Below are 19,418 nucleotides of genomic sequence, written 5' to 3' on the forward strand. Positions count from 1 at the left end.
CCTAAAGGATTATTAGGAACACCATACTAATACTGTGTTTGACCACCTTTCGCCTTCAGAACTGCCTTAATTCTATGTGGCATTGATTCAACAAGGTGCTGAAAGCATTCTTTAGAAATGTTGGCCCATATTGATAGGATAGCATCTTGCAGTTGATGGAGATTTGTGGGAAGCACATCCAGGGCATGAAGCTCCCGTTCCACCACATCCCAAAGATGCTTTATTGGGTTGAGATCTGGTGACTGTGGGGGCCATTTCAGTACAGTGAACTCATTGTCATGTTCAAGAAACCAATTTGAAATGATTCGAGCTTTGTGATATGGTGCATTATCCTGCTGGAAATAGCCTTCAGAGGATGGGTACATGGTGGTCATAAAGGGATGGACATGGTCAGAAACAATGCTCAGGTAGACCATGGCATTTAAACGATGCCCAATTGGCACTAAGGGGCCTAAAGTGTGCCAAGAAAACATCCCCCACACCATTACACCACCACCAGCAGCCTGCACAGTGGTAACAAGGCATGATGGATCCATGTTCTCATTCTGTTTACGCCAAATTCTGACTCTACCATCTGAATGTCTCAACAGAAATCGAGACTCATCAGACCTGGCAACATTCTTCCAGTCTTCAGCTGTTCAATTTTGGTGAGCTTGTGCAAATTGTAGCTTCTTTTTCCTTTTTGTAGTGGAGATGAGTGGTACCCGGTGGGGTCTTCTGCTGTTGTAGCCCATCCACCTCAAGGTTGTGCGTGTTGTGGCTTCACAAATGCTTTGCTGCATACCTCGGTTGTAACGAGTGGTTATTTCAGTCAAAGTTGCTCTTCTATCAGCTTGAATCAGTCGGCCCATTCTCCTCTGACCTCTAGCATCAACAAGGCATTTTCGCCCACAGGACTGCCGCATACTGGATGTTTTTCCCTTTTCACATCATTCTTTGTAAACCCTAGAAATGGTTGTGCGTGAAAATCCCAGAAACTGAGCAGATTGTGAAATACTCAGACCGGCCCGTCTGGCACCAACAACCATGCCATGCTCAAGATTGCTTAAATCACCTTTCTTTCCCATTCTGACATTCCGTTTGGAGTTCAGGAGATTGTCTTGACCAGGACCACACCCTAAATGCATTGAAGCAACTGCCATGTGATTGGTTGATTAGATAATTGCATTAATGAGAAATTTAACAGGTGTTCCTAATAATCCTTTAGGTGATTGTATAACTGTGTGTCATCAGTGTAACAGTGAAAGTTTACATTGTGATTTCGGATTACATCGCCCAGAGGGAGCATATATAGTGAGAACAATAATGGGCCCAGAACCGAGCCTTGAGGAACACCAAAGCATACCTTTGACTTGTCAGAGGATATGCCATCCACACTAACAAACTGATATCTTTCAGATAAATAAGATTTAAACCAGGCTAGAACATGTCCACGTAGCCCAATATGGGTTTCCAGTCTCTCTAAGAGAAGGGAGTGATCAATAGTGTCAAAAGCAGCACTAAGATCAAGAAGCAACAGGACGGATGCGGAACCTTTGTCTGAGGCCATTAGAAGGTAATGTGTTACGAGTGCAGTCTCAGTACTATGATGGGATCTGAAACCGAACTGGAGTATTTCATAAATGTTATTTGTCTTTAGGAAGGCATTCAGTTGTTGGGAAAAAAAATTTCCTAAGATTTTTGAGAGGAACGGGAGGTTCGATATTGGCCTATAATTGTTTAATATGTCGGGATCCAGATTAGAATTTTTTAGAAGAGGCTTAATTTCTGCTATTTTTAGTGAGTTTGGTACACATCCGGAGGAAAGGGAGCAATTTATTATGTTCAGCATTGGCTGACCTAGCACAGGAAATAGCTCCTTAAGTAATTTTGTTGGAATCGGGTCTAGCTGAGAGTTTGTGGGTTTAGAACTCATTACAAATGTAGTAAATGTGTCGAGCGAATGTGGCAATGTGTTGGACCTGAGACATGTTGGATGAAACCCATTGAGTCAATTATGGCTTCAAAGGCTTTTTGAAGAGGATCATTGGACTTTTCCATATGAATATTGAAATCGCCAAAAATTTGAATACTATCTGCCATGACTACAAGGTTAGTGAAGAATTCTGGAAACTCATTGAGGAACATTGTGTATGGCCCAGGGGGCCTATAAATAGTAGCTATGTAAAACGATTTATCGACCTGGTTAACTTTCATTAGCAAAACTTCAAAAGAATGAAACTCAGTGATATGTTTGAGAGTAAGTTTATATTTACTGTCATAAATATTAGCGACACGACCCTCCTTTTCGGGATGCAGGAGGGATATGATCACTAGTATAACCAGGAGGAGAGGCCTCATTTAAGGCAGTAAATTCATTAGGCTTTAGCTACGTTTCACATAAACCAATAACATCTAGTTTATGATCAGAGATTAATTCATTTACTGCAACTGCCTTTGGAGCAAGGGATCTAACATTAAGGAGTCCCATTTTGAGATGCAAGGTGATACAGTCATTTTTATTTTTATTTGTGACCGAGGTGGAGGAAGGTTTTATCTTAATAAGGTGGTTTTTGTTAGCACTACCTTGTTTAACTTTTCTCAGTCTGGAACGAGTCACAGTTGCAATAGGTAAAGCTGTACTAACTACTCTGGCTATGCTATCGACAGACTCCACTATGCTAGCAGGCTGGCTAACAGCCGATGATACTCAAATATATATGGCTCTCGAACCATATGACAACAGCTCAATAGACTCTCTTTGTCACTATATAGAGCAAATACATACTTGGATGAGCCAAAATTGTCTACAATTAAACCAAGAGATTATTGTGTTTGGCAACAAAAATAAAAGAACATGTATTAGTAAAGAGCTGGATTCTCTGGCCCTTAAAACCAGGGATCAAGTGCGTAATCTTGGTGTTTTGATTGACTCAGACCTCACACTTAACAGTCATATCAAAGCGGTCACCAAAACAGCATTCTATCATCTAAAAAATATAACCAGAATTAAAGGCTTGGTATCCCAAAAAGACCAAGAGAAGCTCATCCATGCTTTTATCTCTAGTAGGGTTGACTACTGTAACGGCCTCTAAACCTGACCCCTGAAAAAGACTGTAAAACAACGGCAGCTCATTCAAAATGCTGCTGCTAGAATTTTAACCAGGACCAAAAGAACAGAGCACATCACTTTGGTTCTTAAATCTTTGCATTGGCTTCCAGTCAGTTACAGAATAGATTTCAAAGTGGTGCTTTTAGTTTATAAATCTCTGAATGGTTTAGGACCATGTAACAGAATACATTTCTGTTATGTTTGCAGAATATAAACCGAGCAGGGCTCTTAGATCCATGAACACAGGCCAGCTAGTAGAGCCCAGAGTCCAAACTAAACATGGAGAAGCTGCGTTTAGCACTTATGCTGTACAAAACTGGAATAAACTACCAGAAGATCTTAGATGTGCCCCAAATGTATAAATTTTTAAATCCAGGTTAAAAACACTTCTCTTCTCACATTCCTATGACTGAGCACTTAAACTTAACCACACTGTTTAGCCTTATAGCTTCCCACTTTTAATCTTTAGCCTTATAGCCTCCCACTTTTAATCTTTATATATTTTCTTATTGTATTTTTTATTATTATAATGTATTAATTTGCTTTGATGTTTTAATTTGAGTATTACTTTTTATGTTATTGTACTTTCATATATTTTTCTTTGTAAAGCACATGGAATTGCTTCGATGTATGAATTGTGCTATATAAATAAACTTGCTTGCTAAACTCCAATATATAAAACATTTAACAATTTAAGTAATTACAATGTTTATTACAATGTTCAAGGCACATACCTTGGTAAAGGATTTGTAAAATTAATGAAACTTAATTGAATTTGGTTTAATTGTTTTTAATTATATTTCCTTCAATTCACATTAGAACAAAGCTTCATGTAGGGCTGATGGAAATTCAAAATATTTATTTAAAACGTAATAATATTCAGAAACTTTCGAATTGACCTCAAGCCTTATATGTACACACAATAGTTCATTATTTCTGGCCCCTGATCCTTACCAGCAATCATGTCATCCACAGAGTTCATCTTCAGCAGAACCTGCTCAATGAGGCCCACCTCCGTGCTGGTCTGGAGGTTCCGGACACTCTTTCTGAGGACGGCTGTAAACATGGACCACACCTCAGCCTGGCAGGTCACATCACAGTGGTCCAGCAGGTCCACCATACAGCTCAGACTCTCCGCAGCTGCTATGATGAAGTTCTGTTCCAGGTCAAATTCACCCCCCACAAGCTAGAGAGGAAAGAGAGAAGGAGAAGTGAAAGCGAGGAGAGGAGTGAAAGGAGAGAGTATGAAATGGACAGGCAGGTTTCCAAATTCAGTAGGAGAGCAAAGGCATTTACCTCTACAAGATAGAGATTGCATTATAAAAGCCTTGAAAATCAAGGGTATTGGACTGTAACACAAAATCAGACCTTGAATCTAAAGTGGAAGGTGCATACCGATCACGTTTCTACCCACAAACAGCCATTACTGTTAAAGCAGTAAACTGCGACTATCAATAACTCTGTTCTTGAAGCTCAATAGGCATGAAATTGGCCACCTCCAGCAGTGCGTGTTGGTGTATTCACACTGGCCCAGAGAGGTACCGCACAGAGGCAGCAACTTGAATGGTGGGTATGGAGGCAGACATGCAGAAAATAGGGTCAGGCACCTTCTAGGTGCATCCCTGGAAGTGACAGCACAGAGCCAGCAGGAACTAAGGTAAGATCTAATAGTAAAAGATGGCATGGGGAAGAGATGGATGTTCACCACATTACCCTAAAATATAGCACACTTCATCCCTAAGGTAGCCAGACCTGTTTTGGTAAAGGAGCACAATAGACAGACTATTCCCTGACATGAAGTGAGCTACAGTGCTGAGACTATGGCGCCATAAGATCATCTGTGACGCCACAGTAACACAACCCAATTTCTCTCTTATAGACAATCTGTTGAGCAGATTCTGAAGGCACAGAGTGAAAAGGGGCTAAGTATTGAAATGCTCTCTGAGGCTATAACAGATAAAAAGAAATGTGGCAGAGAGTGGAGCAACATACCCAATAATTAGAAAAATCCAGAAAAGAGACGTTAGATTTCACACCAACCGAAAGAAAAGTGACTCTTTTAATCTTATGTCTTTTATCCCATTTTCTGACCCAGGTTCATTATTCATCACACCAAAATTGTGACACAAGATTTTGAGATGTGTCCCCTCTGAAGCACATCCAACGCAGTTTGGATTTTATGTAACTGCTGAATCAAGCAGACAATCTAGAACGGAGCTCCCGCCTTCTAGCTTGATTGAGCTCACGTGCAATCAAGGCACTAGAAGGAGTCACTAGATTGCGCTGAGGCAAGGCAACCATGTTCAATTACTAACCCCTCAAATGTTCCAAGTGTTCTAAGGGCCGTGTTCACAGCCCCTAAAAGACCCCCCATGAGAACAACACAATTGCACCCAATCAAATTATGAGAAAACACACAGATTTGACACACTTGAAAGAAAAATATCAAAACGCCTCTTGGAAAGCTATGTGCACTGCCCACAAAAATGTCAAACATTGAAGAGCACCCGCATCTGTTACGGGAAATGTAACTATGTGCGATCACAGCCAAAAGATGTGTGACCCACTGCCATGAGAACAGGGCAACCAGTGGAGCACAACCACAGTGTACACATAACAAACGTTAATCACTTGATTTATTTTTCCCTTATCATTCATACGAGCAACAGTGAATATTCTGAACATTTGAAATGCCTTCATCCTTTTCAAAATGTTGTGGGTAATATTTACATTTTGGTTTTCACTTCTGTTATTTATTATATTTCCTATTTGATTTGGCAATGTAAACAAATGTTTCCCATGTCGATGAAGCCTTTTAATTTAATTGAGATTGAATAGGGAGAGAAAGTGAGACAGAGAGAGAGAGAGAGAGAGAGAGAGAGAGAGAGAGGTGTGGTTCAGAGAGAGAGGTGTGGTTCAATGACCAAGCTGTTCAGACAATTGAGTCCAATAAAACAGGCACCAGCCAAATATAGGCCATGTCAACAGTGATGCACACTGAACAGACTAACTGGCTCCCACAGATTGCAGTTCTTCTCTTCCTTTAATGTCCTCCCCACTCTTCTTTGTCGTATTTCCTCTCTTCCCTCTATGTAATCTCTCTTCTTCCTACAGTATGTCCTCTCTCTTCAACTCCCTCAGTGTTTTTTCTCTTAACTTTCCTTTCCACTCCTCCTCCCCCAATGTCTCCTCCCGTCTCTTAACTGTCCTCCCCACTCTCCTCTCCTGTGCCTTTTCAACTCATTCTATTTCTGTAGAACCGAGCTACAGAAGTAATTGTTCTGTTATAAAAGGCACCAATGTGTCTGATCTTAGTGGGGAATTACAGATTGTCCCAAATGACCCCCTACATCCAGGACCACTGGCTTTGGTCAGAAGTACTAAACTACTCTATAGTGAACAGGGTGCCATTTGGGATTTACAGGACCAAGGAAAAATATTCCTGCGAAATTTAACACCCCGACCAAAACCTGATTTTCAGTAAGAGGTATCTGTGAGGAGCTGAAAACATGATATGGTAAGACGTATTATGAACAACAGGACCAGATCAATCATGTTTTCATCGACTTTCTCATCCACACCAGAGAAGCAGGATTTCAATAACAACTAGCCTCCTCCCATACATTGTGGTGTACAAACCCCTGGTGAGGGGAGAAAATTACAGAGAGCTTCTGAAATAAATGGCCACCGCCGGTTACCACAAAATGTTTCTATGGATGCATAAGAAGCTAGTATGCTGCCAGGATATATAAAGAGAGGACAGAAAAAGATTAACGTCATCCAGGAGGGACCTCCCGCTCCTTTTTTTAACCCATCCATACATACATCCACCCCCCCCCACACCTACTAATTTCCAATCATCTCTCTATTCATCTCTCTACCCCTCCCCCATTCAAAAACAGCACGTAGCTGTCTAATTACAGCTCTATATCCCTGTAATCTGCAGCCATTGCACTCAGAGAGGAGAGAAGAATAGAGTGTCCTCAGTGGCACACTATTCCCTGTTTAGTGCACTCTTTCTTACTGGAGCCCATATAGACTTTTAGGGACCCTACACATGGACACAGATTAGCCACTTAGCTGCTCTCAGCCTCTTTCACACAGCTCTGTTCTTACTGTTAGAGAGATAATCACCAGCCATTACACACTCTACTTTAACCACTTTCATCACGTTAACAGGCTAAATCACGCTAGAGCGTAATCAATGGTAGGAACATAATGGCTTAAGAACATTTTGTGCTCTGGTACACATTTATGAGAACTAAAAGTTATCGAAACTAAACCGTATAGGATTCTTATTGAGGTTTTCATATTGAAGGATGTATTTCAATAAAAATCCTAAAAGAAAAGCCCAAAGCTATTCTTATAAGATTGGTTCATGTAATATCATGGAAAGAAATTAGGCTTTTTTCTTAATTTTTTATTAAGTCACATTAAACTTAAATCTTTTGTGATAATCAAAAGATTTACCCATGTCCCCCCCTTTTCTGCCTTCTCCAATGTTGTCAAATACAATATATATGGCTCTGTCTCAAAGCAACAACTCCCAAAGCCAAGTCAAATTTTAAAATAGTGACGAGCCTTCTTCCTAGACATTCGCTCCGAGCTATTACGATTTTTCCTAACAGCTCTTCAATTCAGGATGTCATGTGGGTCCACACAATGCTCACCTGACAACCTCAGTTGTCTTTGCAGGAACCCAAGCTAAGGGAATAGCTAGAGTACAACGAGACCAAGAAATCCTAGTTAACTATGCCACCGCCACCAGCCTGATGCCATGAAAAGCAGCCTTACACTAGTCTGCCACATGGGAGGTCAGTATGATTTATTCATTAACAGCAATGAGAAATGTACAGAAAATGATATTTTTTCAGAATTCAGATGTTTCCATGGTGAGGCAATCTGATATTGATGCATTTTTCTGTTGGCACATCCTCCCATTCCCCCACAGCTTGTGTGCCCTTGGGTCCTACAATCAACCAGGCACGCATAGGTCTCATGGTGACAGGTTGTGTTCATGACATATCCAAATAGGTAATAATGTTTAAGTTACATTTCATTTTGACATAATAATGCCCATTTGCCAACCTATGAAAATCAAATGCCATTCCACTGAATTAGTCATTTGTTGAAACAAATTTAATATAAATTGAAGCTTAGCTTACATAATGTGCTAGAAGAAAAAGTACTTGTCCATATCAGCAATGACAAAAAGTATCTTTCCTCTGATTCTCTCCTGCCTAGCCTCTCCTTCACTCTTTTCTCTCAGAGAAAATGAAACAAGCATCCTCACCATTCATCTCTGTTACATTGAACATCCGGATCAGTGATTAGTTACTTTCTCCTGACTGCACCTTGACAGAATGATGAACCACAGATAGAGGGGGAGGGACTCTTGGTCACTATGGTTACAGCAGTAAGTTAAAAGCATTGTCTTCAGCGGTCTAAACAGGAGACAAGAAATCGGGCACAGAAAATAACTGATGTTGCTTTTGCTGCTGTTGGTTAAGGTTAGGGTTAGATAACGGCTGATGTTATGCTTACGGTTGCAGTTAGAGAAGGGTTTAAGGATGGCTTTTAGGCTAGGAACAAACAACAACCAATAATCAAATGTCCTCTCAGAGCATGCAGCCCTTTTAAAATCCCTCAACATTTCAGGCACACAATCACATCATTTCTCCAATGGAGTCAGCCCTTGTCCCAAAACAAGATTAATGACAACTCAACTTCAGAAACTGATACTAAGCATCCCCACAGTCTGTAAAATGTGCAAAGTTGACAAACCACATTTTTATAAAACCACTGTTAAATGTGTATTATCATTAGTATGTAATATGTGCAAATGTCAACAATCAGTTGCTTTAAGAGAAAGCTTAGGATGTGTCCACAATTTCAATTAGAATTGTGCATTTTCCATGGATAGTTTTTGACCAGGTGCAATAACTCAGGTGTTTTGATTGTCGGCTGACCCATTTAATTAATTGAATAATTCTAATATATAGCACACTTCATCCCTAAGGTGGCCAGGCCTGTTTTGGTAAAGGAGCACAAAAAGTCATTTTTAACACTAAATCTGGATATGGGCTTATTTGGATTGGTCCACTTGGTACCCATTAAGCCCAGACAGACTTTCACATATAGCTCCGGAGAAAATGAAGAGACCACTGCACCTTATTCTTTCATTCCCGAAAAAGTTGAAAAGAAAGTTTTGAGTGAGGAACAGAAGGGTTACAAAAGTTTTTTTTTCCGGAGCTGTATTTTATGAAATATCTTAACCTAACATGATGAAATGGTAAACTATGAAACTTCGAATGAGAGATTCATTTCAAATTTTATTCACACATCGTTTTGAAATTAGTTTTACAGTACAGTATATTAGAAATGTTGAAACATACATTTCGGTGGGTTTAAAAGGCATGAATATATAAAAAGTATACATTCAGGTAGTCACATGACACCAAATTCGATGTCTAGCTTTAGTTTCCTTCTGTTGTGGCGGGAGCTTGAGGAAGTGAACCTGCATTGTCATGCTGCAGCGTCAGATGCAGCAAACAGAATTTTGAGACATGAAATGCGAGTGTAACAGCTACATAAAAATGACATATTCAATGATTAAGAAATGTGCAGCCATATTTAAGTAATGGTAAACTCAACCTTTGTCAACCCGCAGTGACCCAAATGTGGAAGTTGTGTTGTTTCTATTGCTATGTCATCATAAATCTCAAATACAAGCCGGCTGACTAAGGAGCAGTGCAGTGCGGCAGACAATTATAACAGCAGCCATCAAGCAGAGAATCTTCTGGAAAATATCTGGATGTAGGTTCATGAGATCAGCAACAGTCTCACTGATTGGTTGATGATTGCATCTGGACCCTGTGGGTCTGCTGATTACGTGTCAGAGAGCATGAAGACGAGACCAGGTCACAGAGAACAGCACCATCAGACATAACCATGGTTGCATCCCAGATTGCATGCTATTCCTTTAAAAGTGCATTATATAGGAATTATATGGTGTATTTTGGGTGCCATTTTGTACAACCCAGGGACAAGAAGAGATCAGCCTGATAAAGTGTGAACTACATAATATCTCTGTCCTTCTGACACTGTGACGGGTACAGACATTTTTTGGACTCGGCAGATTTGTCATCTTATGGAGTCTGAGGATAAATAAACCCAGGACAACTGACCAATAAATAAGTTAAAAAATAGGAAAGAGTTCGGTTCTGGTTTAAAAATGCAACATTGGCCTAAATACATCACTCACTGTTGCAAGTGACACTTTGCTACACTTGACAAATGGAGCAAACAGACCTTAAAGTAAGTCTGGTTAAGAGCGGGGGGGGTGGGGGGTGTGTTGTTCAGTACACACCATTTCACTGTGTGCATTTAATGGAACAAAAGGCATCCCACAGCCCCATACTTTACTTCTGGAGACCTGACAAAATGTCCCCGCCAGAAAGGTATGGAAAAGGGAAAACACACGGGCATGCCAGACACAAGGCTTGGGGGACCCATGTGCTAGTAATGTCAAACCTGAAATGTCAGAACAATTGTATGTATTAATACCTCTTACAGTAAATGTAAAAAAAAAACACTTTAAAAGGCTTTAACATTTCCACGTCGTAAGGGAATCAGGTATGATTTGTAACCTACATTGCCCCATTGATGTACAGTAAAAGATCACAACATCAAGCATTGCATCATATGTACCGGTTTTTGTATGGCAAATGCACTGTTTCCTAGATATCAAAAACAGACGCTTTGAAAAGGGCTATACAAATAAAAACTGGTGTGTTGGTCACACCAGTTGGTCATGGACGGGGGGAAATTAATAGGCTTTTTCTTTTGCAATCATACTAAACATTTCATCCAAGCTGCAAGAATGTACAAGATATTGTCCAGAGAAACTGAGATACAACAGTGTATGATAGCAGATATGGGAAGAGGTCTAATGGAAAAGGCATGGGGAGGTACAGGGAGGAGTTTAGAGAGAGGGGTAAGATGGGGTATAGAAAGAGGGGTTACAAGAAAAGAGTATTGATAGGGGTTATATAAAGAGGAGTGTAGTGAGATGATTTAGAAAGACGGATGTATAGCAGCGTAGGGGGAATGGAGAGAGGGGTTTGGAGAGGGGTGTAGATAGGGGAGTATATAGAGAGGTGTATAGATAGGGGAGTATTGAGAGGGGTATGGATAGGGTAGTATTGAGAGAGGGGTATAGATAGAGTACTATTGAGAAAGGGGTATAGATAGGGGAGCATTGAGAGAGGGGTATAGATAGGGGAGTATGTGAGAGGGGTATAGATAGGGGAGTACAGAGAGAGGGGTAGAGATTGGGGAGTATTGAGAGAGAGGTATAGATAAGGGAGTATAGAGAGAGGGGTATAAGTAGGGGAGTATAGAGAGAGGGGTATAGATAGGGGAGTATAGAGAGAGGGTTAGAGATTGGGGAGTATTGTGAAAGAGGTATAGATAAGGGAGTATAGAGAGAGGGGTATAGATAAGGGAGTATAGAAAGAGGGGTAGAGATTGGGGAGTATTGATAGAGGGGTATAGATAGGGGAGTATAGAGAGAGGGGTATAGATAGGGGAGTATAGAGAGAGGGGTATAGATAGGGGAGTATTGAAAGAGGGGTATAGAGAGAGGAGTATAGAGAGAGGGGTATATAAAGAGGTTTATAGATAAGGGAGTATAGAGAGAGGGGTATAGAAATGGGAGTATTGATAGAGGGGTGTACATAGGGGAATATTGAGAGAGGGGTATAGATAAGGGAGTATAGAGAGAGGGGTAGAGATTGGGGAGTATTGAGAGAGAGGTATAAGTAGGGGAGTATAGAAAAAGGGGTATAGATAGGGGAGTATAGAGAGAGGGGTAGAGATTGGGGAGTATTGAGAGAGAGGTATAGATAAAGGAGTATAGAGAGAGGGGTATAGATAAGGGAGTATAGAAAGAGGGGTAGAGATTGGGGAGTATTGATAGAGGGGTATAGATAGGGGAGTATAGAGAGAGGGGTATAGATAGGGGAGTATTGAAAGAGGGGTATAGAGAGAGGAGTATAGAGAGAGGGGTATATAAAGAGGTTTATAGATAAGGGAGTATAGAGAGAGGGGTATAGAAATGGGAGTATTGATAGAGGGGTGTACATAGGGGAATATTGAGAGAGGGGTGTAGATAGGGGAGTATATAGAGATGTGTATAGATAGGGGAGTATTGAGAGAGGGGTATAGATAGGGGAGTATAGAGAGAGGGGTATATAAAGAGGTGTATAGATAAGGGAGTATAGAGAGAGGGGTATAGATAGGGTAGTATTGAAAGAGGGGTATAGAGAGAGGGGTATTGAGAGAGGGGTATAGATAGGGGAGTATAGAGAGAGGGGTATATAAAGAGGTGTATAGATAAGGGAGTATAGAGAGAGGGGTATAGAAATGGGAGTATTGATAGAGGGGTGTAGATAGGGGAATATTGAGAGAGGGGTATAGATAGGGGAATATTGATAGAGGGGTGTAGATAGGGGAGTATTGATAGAGGGGTATAGATAGGGGAGTATTGATAGAGGGGTATAGATAGGGGAGTGTTGATAGAGGGGTGTAGGTAGGAGAGTATTGAGAGAGGGTTATAGATATGGGAGTATTGATAGAGGGGTGTAGATAGGGGAGTATTGAGAGAGGGGTATAGATATGGGAGTATTGATAGAGGGGTGTAGATAGGAGAGTATTGAGAGAGGGGTGTAGATAGGAGAGTATTGAGAGAGGGGTGTAGATAGGGGATTATTGAGAGAGGTGTATAGAGTGAGGAAGGTGGAGATCAAATATATTCATTTTTCTATTGCTTGAGGGGGAAGAGCAATAGAGAAAAAGAGGCATACAGGGGGAAGAGGGAGGGAAAGAGGGGGAGAGGGATCCATTGAATGGTAATGGGCTGAACATTGCTGATGAACTACATTAAGAGCTGTGCACAGTACTTGCTCTCTCTCAACCACTTCTCATTCCAACATAATGTAAATTAATTCACTAATTTGCATTACTGGCAGAACACTGCGTTGTGTGAGTAAATGCATCTGGCAAAATTCACAAATTACATCCCCTATTGTGGCTGTTATAGTCCGTACTCTAATCAGCAGGACAGTCAGCCTAGGACACACACCAAAACACAAATATGTTGTATTCCCAGTGCACTAGAATCAATGTAACACAAAAAAAGACTAAACCCCAAAAGAAAGCAGTCTCTTAAACAGCGGCTTTGATTAATGTGTGTTAACTAGGCCATGATGCTATGGTGAATAAAGCACAGATGGGAGAGCCCAGTTGCACATTGGTTAGCCTCTAAGACAAGCCAGCACCCACCTCCTGCCTCCCTTCAGCAGTCAGACATCGATCCTCCCTGATCAGTAAAACTGTCACTACACCACCCAAGTGGGTTTTGAACACCTGACCCTCCGCGTCTCCCCCTAGACCACATCTCTACTGTCTGGGGGTGTGCCGGAAGTGTCAGGGGTTCTGAACACAGTTTTGTCCCAGCTCTGCACGAACACACCTGATCCAAAGGCTGCATGATGAATAAGATGTCTTTGGTGCAGGGCTAGATCAGAAATGTGTTGTACTGAACAGAAGAGTAGCACATTACTGGAATATTGATGTTAGTTGTGTTTGAACAGAGCTTGTGTGTAAACCCAGCACACCAGGACAAAGCCCAGCGAGGTACTGTGAATGGATTACAGATTAAAGAGCAGCATGTGACAATGATCACAATGTGCTGGACAAACACAGGAACAACATGACGGGCAGATGAACTCTGTTTAAACAGCGCACAGACAAAAGTATCAAAGTCATATTATCGACAAATAAAACACTGTCTGATCAGCAGAGTATCTAGTCACCATACTATCAAGTCAGACACAAACTACACCGCTCAGATGTATTTCCAGTCAACGGGGTGTCACATTGTTCTGCTCACAGCCTCTTAGCATTATTGACACCTAGCCCCTGTTCAACATGACAGAACAGATGGCTGTCTGTGTGAGAGAGACTCTACTTCATTTACCACACACACACACACACACACACAAAACTTCAGCTCCCCTCTTTCCTCCACACTCCTCCTCTGCTCCAGCCCTACATCTGATTAAGTTGCTGCAATAATTTATTTTATCAAACAGAACTTGATATGGAATCAGAAGTCTGTGTATGATTGCTAGAAAGCCCAGTGATTTACTGAACAGGGGTGGACCAGGTGGGTAGTCTGGTCTCAGCAGCAGAGAGGAGAGATGTCCTGAATACCAACACAACTTGATGGGGGGGGGGGGGGGTTGAGCGAGGCAATGGAAAGAGGGAGGAGGGTGGAAGTCTAATTACCTGGGAGAGAGAGATGAGAGAGGGACCAGGGATGAACAGCAGTAGTTTTCATCACCTTCTCTTCACATGTAATAAATCAGGAGCAAAATGAAACATGTTTAATCCTAGCAGAGACAGCATGTTCCATTTACGGGTAGTTGATCTACCCTTTCTGGAATAAAGCAGAGCACACAGGCTGAATAAGAGATGGAGGCCAGACCTAATGCTAACATCACCAGAAGAAGCATGAGTGCCATGGCATAATGTCTTGTACAACTGTCCAATGTGCAACATGATAGAGGTGGTCATATACTGTATACAGATGAGCAAAATTATTTTATAATACAATTCAGCAAAAGTAGAGTATTTTCATGAAGTACTAATAGATTCCAAATAATACAAGTATCTATAGAAGTGGCAGGGTAAATAAATACAATATTGAATAATAACAATTAATAGTAATATATTGATATTAATAAGAGTGTGCAAACAGAACATCATTATTAGCATTGTTAACACATGTATTAGTGGATGTAGGTACAGTATCTCCCCATTCACACCTGAGACCTTGTAACACAAACGCGTCACATGACACTGGGGAGGGAAAATGGCTAATTGGGCCCAATTTTCACTTAGGGGTGTACTCACTTTTGTTGCCAGCGGTTTGGACATTAATGGCGGTGTGTTGTGTTATTTTGAGGGGACAGCAAATGTACACTGTTATACAAGCTGTACACTCACTACTTTACATTGTAGCAAAGTGTCATTTCTTCAGTGTTGTCACATGAAAAGATATAATCAAATATTTACAAAAATGTGAGGGGTGTACTAACTTCTGTGAGATACTGTATGTTTAATTTGGGAGGTAGTGATAACAACTGAGTCTGACAATTAATGACTAGCAAAAAGGAGTCTGGTAGCAGCAGTTATAGTGTGTGAACTGGTAGAATGTAGGGTGTATGTGTATGTATGTGTGTAATCCGTCAATTTCAATAGAAAACTCCATTGAGCTTGTTTTTTCAGTCCTACAATACATCTGTGTCAGGCTTCCCAATAACACCTGTCACTGAGCCAGTAGACGTGGGATCTTCTTTAAACCCGGGATGACATTCCACATTGTCACATCTGTACTTTAAATGTTACTTGCCCAAGAAGAAGGTTGTATGATGTCTTACTTAGCAAGATATCATACAACTTCTCAGGTAGCTAATATCAGTTGGATACATATACCCATAGCAGACTACCTAACTTATAGTTTGGTCATTTATTCCATTAAAATGTCTGTTTCCTTAATAGGTTTGTGTGGCTAGTTAGCTGGTCTGCGTAGAATGCTGTCTTTGGATGAGACATTCAACGAGTGTCCTGACACTGCAGTCGTTAAAGATCCCACAATTCCAATCTGGGTTTAATGCCAACATGGCTACCTAATAATCCCCAGCTTTGAATTGGCTCATTCATCTCTCCTTCCCTGTTACCATTCCCCAGCTCAAGGCTGTAAATGAGAATTTGCTCTGTCAACATACCAAGTAAAAGGAATAATGCAGAAAGCTGAGAACACACTCCTGGTGGGCGCCACTTTTAAGGGTCAATGAGGAGATGTTGTTGTTGCCAATCCTCACAGTCAGAGTTCTACGCATAAATAAGTTCAATACCCGAAATCGTCTTATCCTCCACAAGATTTCTCAGTGACAAATGTTTTTTTTTAATAAAATATTTTTTCTTGCAATGATTGGGATCTGTGGTTGTTTGTTCACTTCAGAAGAAAGCCCACACTGCTAGTCACTGTTATTTAAGAAATGTATTTCGAATACAGAAATACAGCTCATCTCTGACCACTCATCCTGTAAAAGAAAGTGTCGTATTAAAAGCACAAAACACTACACCCTGCAAACCCAACGGAGATGTTTTCAGCTGAGACAATAATGAGACATGAGGGGGTGTCAAGTCCAGGCCATGCAGTGTGAGAAAAGGAGGAGCCTTGCAGTAGTTATGGGTCCTGGTCAAAACTACAGCGTTAACCAGTGTCTTTGTAGGGGGCCATTTGGGATGCAGGCAGAGATCAGTGGAAGTGCTGCTGTCTCCCTCCAGTCTGTGGAGTTTTGGCTGCTCCACCCAACACTGGGGTCTAACCAGCAGGCATCCATTTGGCAATGGCAACATGTGGCGCCATTATTTGACGAGTGTTCTTCCACTGTCTGACTTCCCCACTCTGGGCTCAAGCTAGTAGAGGGGAGTCTCGAAAAAATATAAATTACTTGAATGCGTTTTGCTCGACTCCCATTGTTGGCTCCCAATTCTGCTAGAAATCAACTATTCTTTAAGTGACTCCTAAATAATAGATTATTTTTGGAGTTGAGGAGACAGTGGCTTAATCCCAAATGAAACCCGTTACCTCTGCACAAATGCCCCACAGCTGAGGGAAGGAAAATGATTGAGGGTGTAGATGCGAATTAGACCCTCCAGTTGCCCCTTATAGTGAGTGTGCAACGATGCAAACTCCATGAGGAAAGTGGAATACCAGAGAGACACCAATCTGCCTGTCTATATTTCAGCATCAGACAGGCACAGAGACTAGCTGCCTGTCTATATTTCAGTATCACAGACAGACACAGAGAATAGCTGCCTGTCTATATTTCAGCATCACAGACAGACACAGAGACTAGCTGCCTGTCTATATTTCAGCATCACAGACAGACACAGATACTAGCTGCCTGTCTATATTTCAGCATCACAGACAGACACAGAGACTAGCTGCCTGTCTATATTTCAGCATCACAGACAGACACAGAGACTAGCTGCCTGTCTATATTTCAGCATCACAGACAGACACAGAGACTAGCTGCCTGTCTATATTTCAGCACCATGGAAGACATATAACAGAATTTCATCAGTATTTCTATATGTTTGTTTCACTGTTAAATCATGGGTGGAACGCAATAACAGACATTTTAATTCAACATAAAATGTCTAGAAATACATCAATGTATTGATGATGTAAACACACATATCTAGCTTTCAGGGACATGTTCCACTCTGTTAGTGCAAATCCCCCACAGGGCAGAACCCTTCAGGGAGCAGAGTTAGCTGGCATTGATGATGAACATTTGATCAGTATTTGAAAGTATCTGTCAGGCATATATTATAATGATGAAACTTGATTTATTTTAGCCTAACGGTGGAAATGTATGAGTGGGACAAAAAGTTTAACATGATGAATCACTGAAAAATATATAGAACAATGAGCTGTTTTCCTATCTAAACATGGTGTCATTGTGACAAGGGCTTTTCAGGTTCAAAGAACAATTATTTCAAGGACATACATAATATATTAAAATGGGAAACACTTTTGGATAATGGGAAACACTATCTCCCTAGACTAACATAGAAAATACTTTTCTATATTATATTTCTCAGTGTGTTTGTAGTTTTAAAATAAAGGAGACCTGCTCTCAAACTTTTTCATACTATTTCATAAAACATTTTAAATAAAATGTTTGTAGTGTAGTAGAAATCACTAATGAATGACAAGTTATTATTTAATGTACTGTATAAGGTTTACAGAGCTTCAAGGTGCTTCATAGTGGTGCAAATGGCTGAATTATTGCATTATTCCAGAACCCTTAAAATAATCAAAGACATCCAAGCCAAAGACTTGACCCTGTTCATTTTGTATCCCCAAGCCAAGACTGAATCTAAGCCATGTAACTCAGTGTAACAATTTGCATTCATGGTAGTAGAAGGATTCATACGCAGAGCTTCATTTCTTTGTTTAATTTTCTTTAATTGACTTTTCCTTCCCATAATTTAACAGAAAACCAAGCAAGGAACAAAATAAAACAGCAGACAGAATCTAACTAAGGCAGGCTGACACACTGAACACTTAAATAACAGAAACATGGGAAGGCGGCAAACAGGCAAGGCAATTTGTAGACTACAACCATAAACACACAACAGACTAACAATACTTCCACAAGGACTGAACAGAATACACTGATATAAGGGTAGAACTAAATAAAAACAGGTGCAATCCCATGATTTCCATGGCAAGCCAACAAATAGAGAAAATGGATGAAATCTGGATAAGAAAGGCTGCTAAGTTAATGTGTAAACATTAAGGGCCGGTTTCCCGGATATGGATTAAGCCTAGTCTAGGACTACAAAATCAATTTCAATAGAAAACTCCATTGAGCTTGTTTTTTCAGTCCTACACTACATCTGTGTCGGCGGAACCAGCCCTAAGACAGTCAAAGACTGTTGTAATAATAACTAAATGTCTATTCTGTCTACAGGACAGGCATTACTCCACTCTTGCCCTTCCCTTTAGAATGGACTACAAGCACACAAACACAGTGGACAAATACATACAAATACACTATGGCAGGTGAAAAGGGACTTTAATAAGCTATTTAAACGACCTAACGTGCATACCACCGCGTATGCGAACCTGTGTATATGTATACGTGTATGCACCCATCTATACGCGTTCCTATACCCGTATATGCGACGCGTCAGTATACACGTTCAGACGACTGTCATAGACGACGTGTATACGCGTGTAGATATTATTCTATACAGCAGAGGGCGCAGTAGCCCGGGGATCTCTACGAACAGGAAGTTGTTAAACACCTCAGATGAAGAGATGAGGAATGGGTTAATTTTTCCACGGGTGAGTGAAGGTAGTCATTCATCTAGCTAATACCACCAGGCATGTTGACTGGAGGTGCTTGGTTGCATGCAATATAGCTAGTTGGCAGTGGGTTTTGTTGCCTCGGCCGATGGTTTATGGCCACAATGATGAAATGTTTGAGAGTGAAAAAATTATTACAATGTCGCTAGCAAACCGCGGCAACAAACCCCACTACTAACTAGCTATATTGCATGTAACTAAGCACCTCCAGTGTACATGCAAGGTGGTTTTATCTAGATGAATGACTACCTTCACCTGTAGAAAACCCAACCTATGCTTCATCTCTTCTTCGGAGGTGTTTAGTCTGTA

At 40.9% G+C, this 19,418-nt stretch overlaps 1 protein-coding gene across 4 annotated transcripts in view; it reads right to left on the reverse strand.

Moving 5' to 3' along the window:
• LOC105010769 (neurobeachin) overlaps positions 1–19,418 on the reverse strand; it is a 248,833-nt gene that overhangs the window by 187,885 nt on the left and 41,530 nt on the right. For all 4 annotated transcript variants that reach the window (XM_029119588.2, XM_029119587.2, XM_029119586.2 and 1 more), the window contains exon 2: positions 4,046–4,277. In XM_029119588.2, the coding sequence (XP_028975421.2) occupies positions 4,046–4,277 (232 nt within the window). The remainder of the gene's footprint in view (positions 1–4,045; positions 4,278–19,418) is intronic.

The sequence above is a fragment of the Esox lucius genome, chromosome 1, assembly GCF_011004845.1.
Source record: "Esox lucius isolate fEsoLuc1 chromosome 1, fEsoLuc1.pri, whole genome shotgun sequence".
NCBI classification, from domain to species: Eukaryota; Metazoa; Chordata; class Actinopteri; order Esociformes; family Esocidae; genus Esox; species Esox lucius.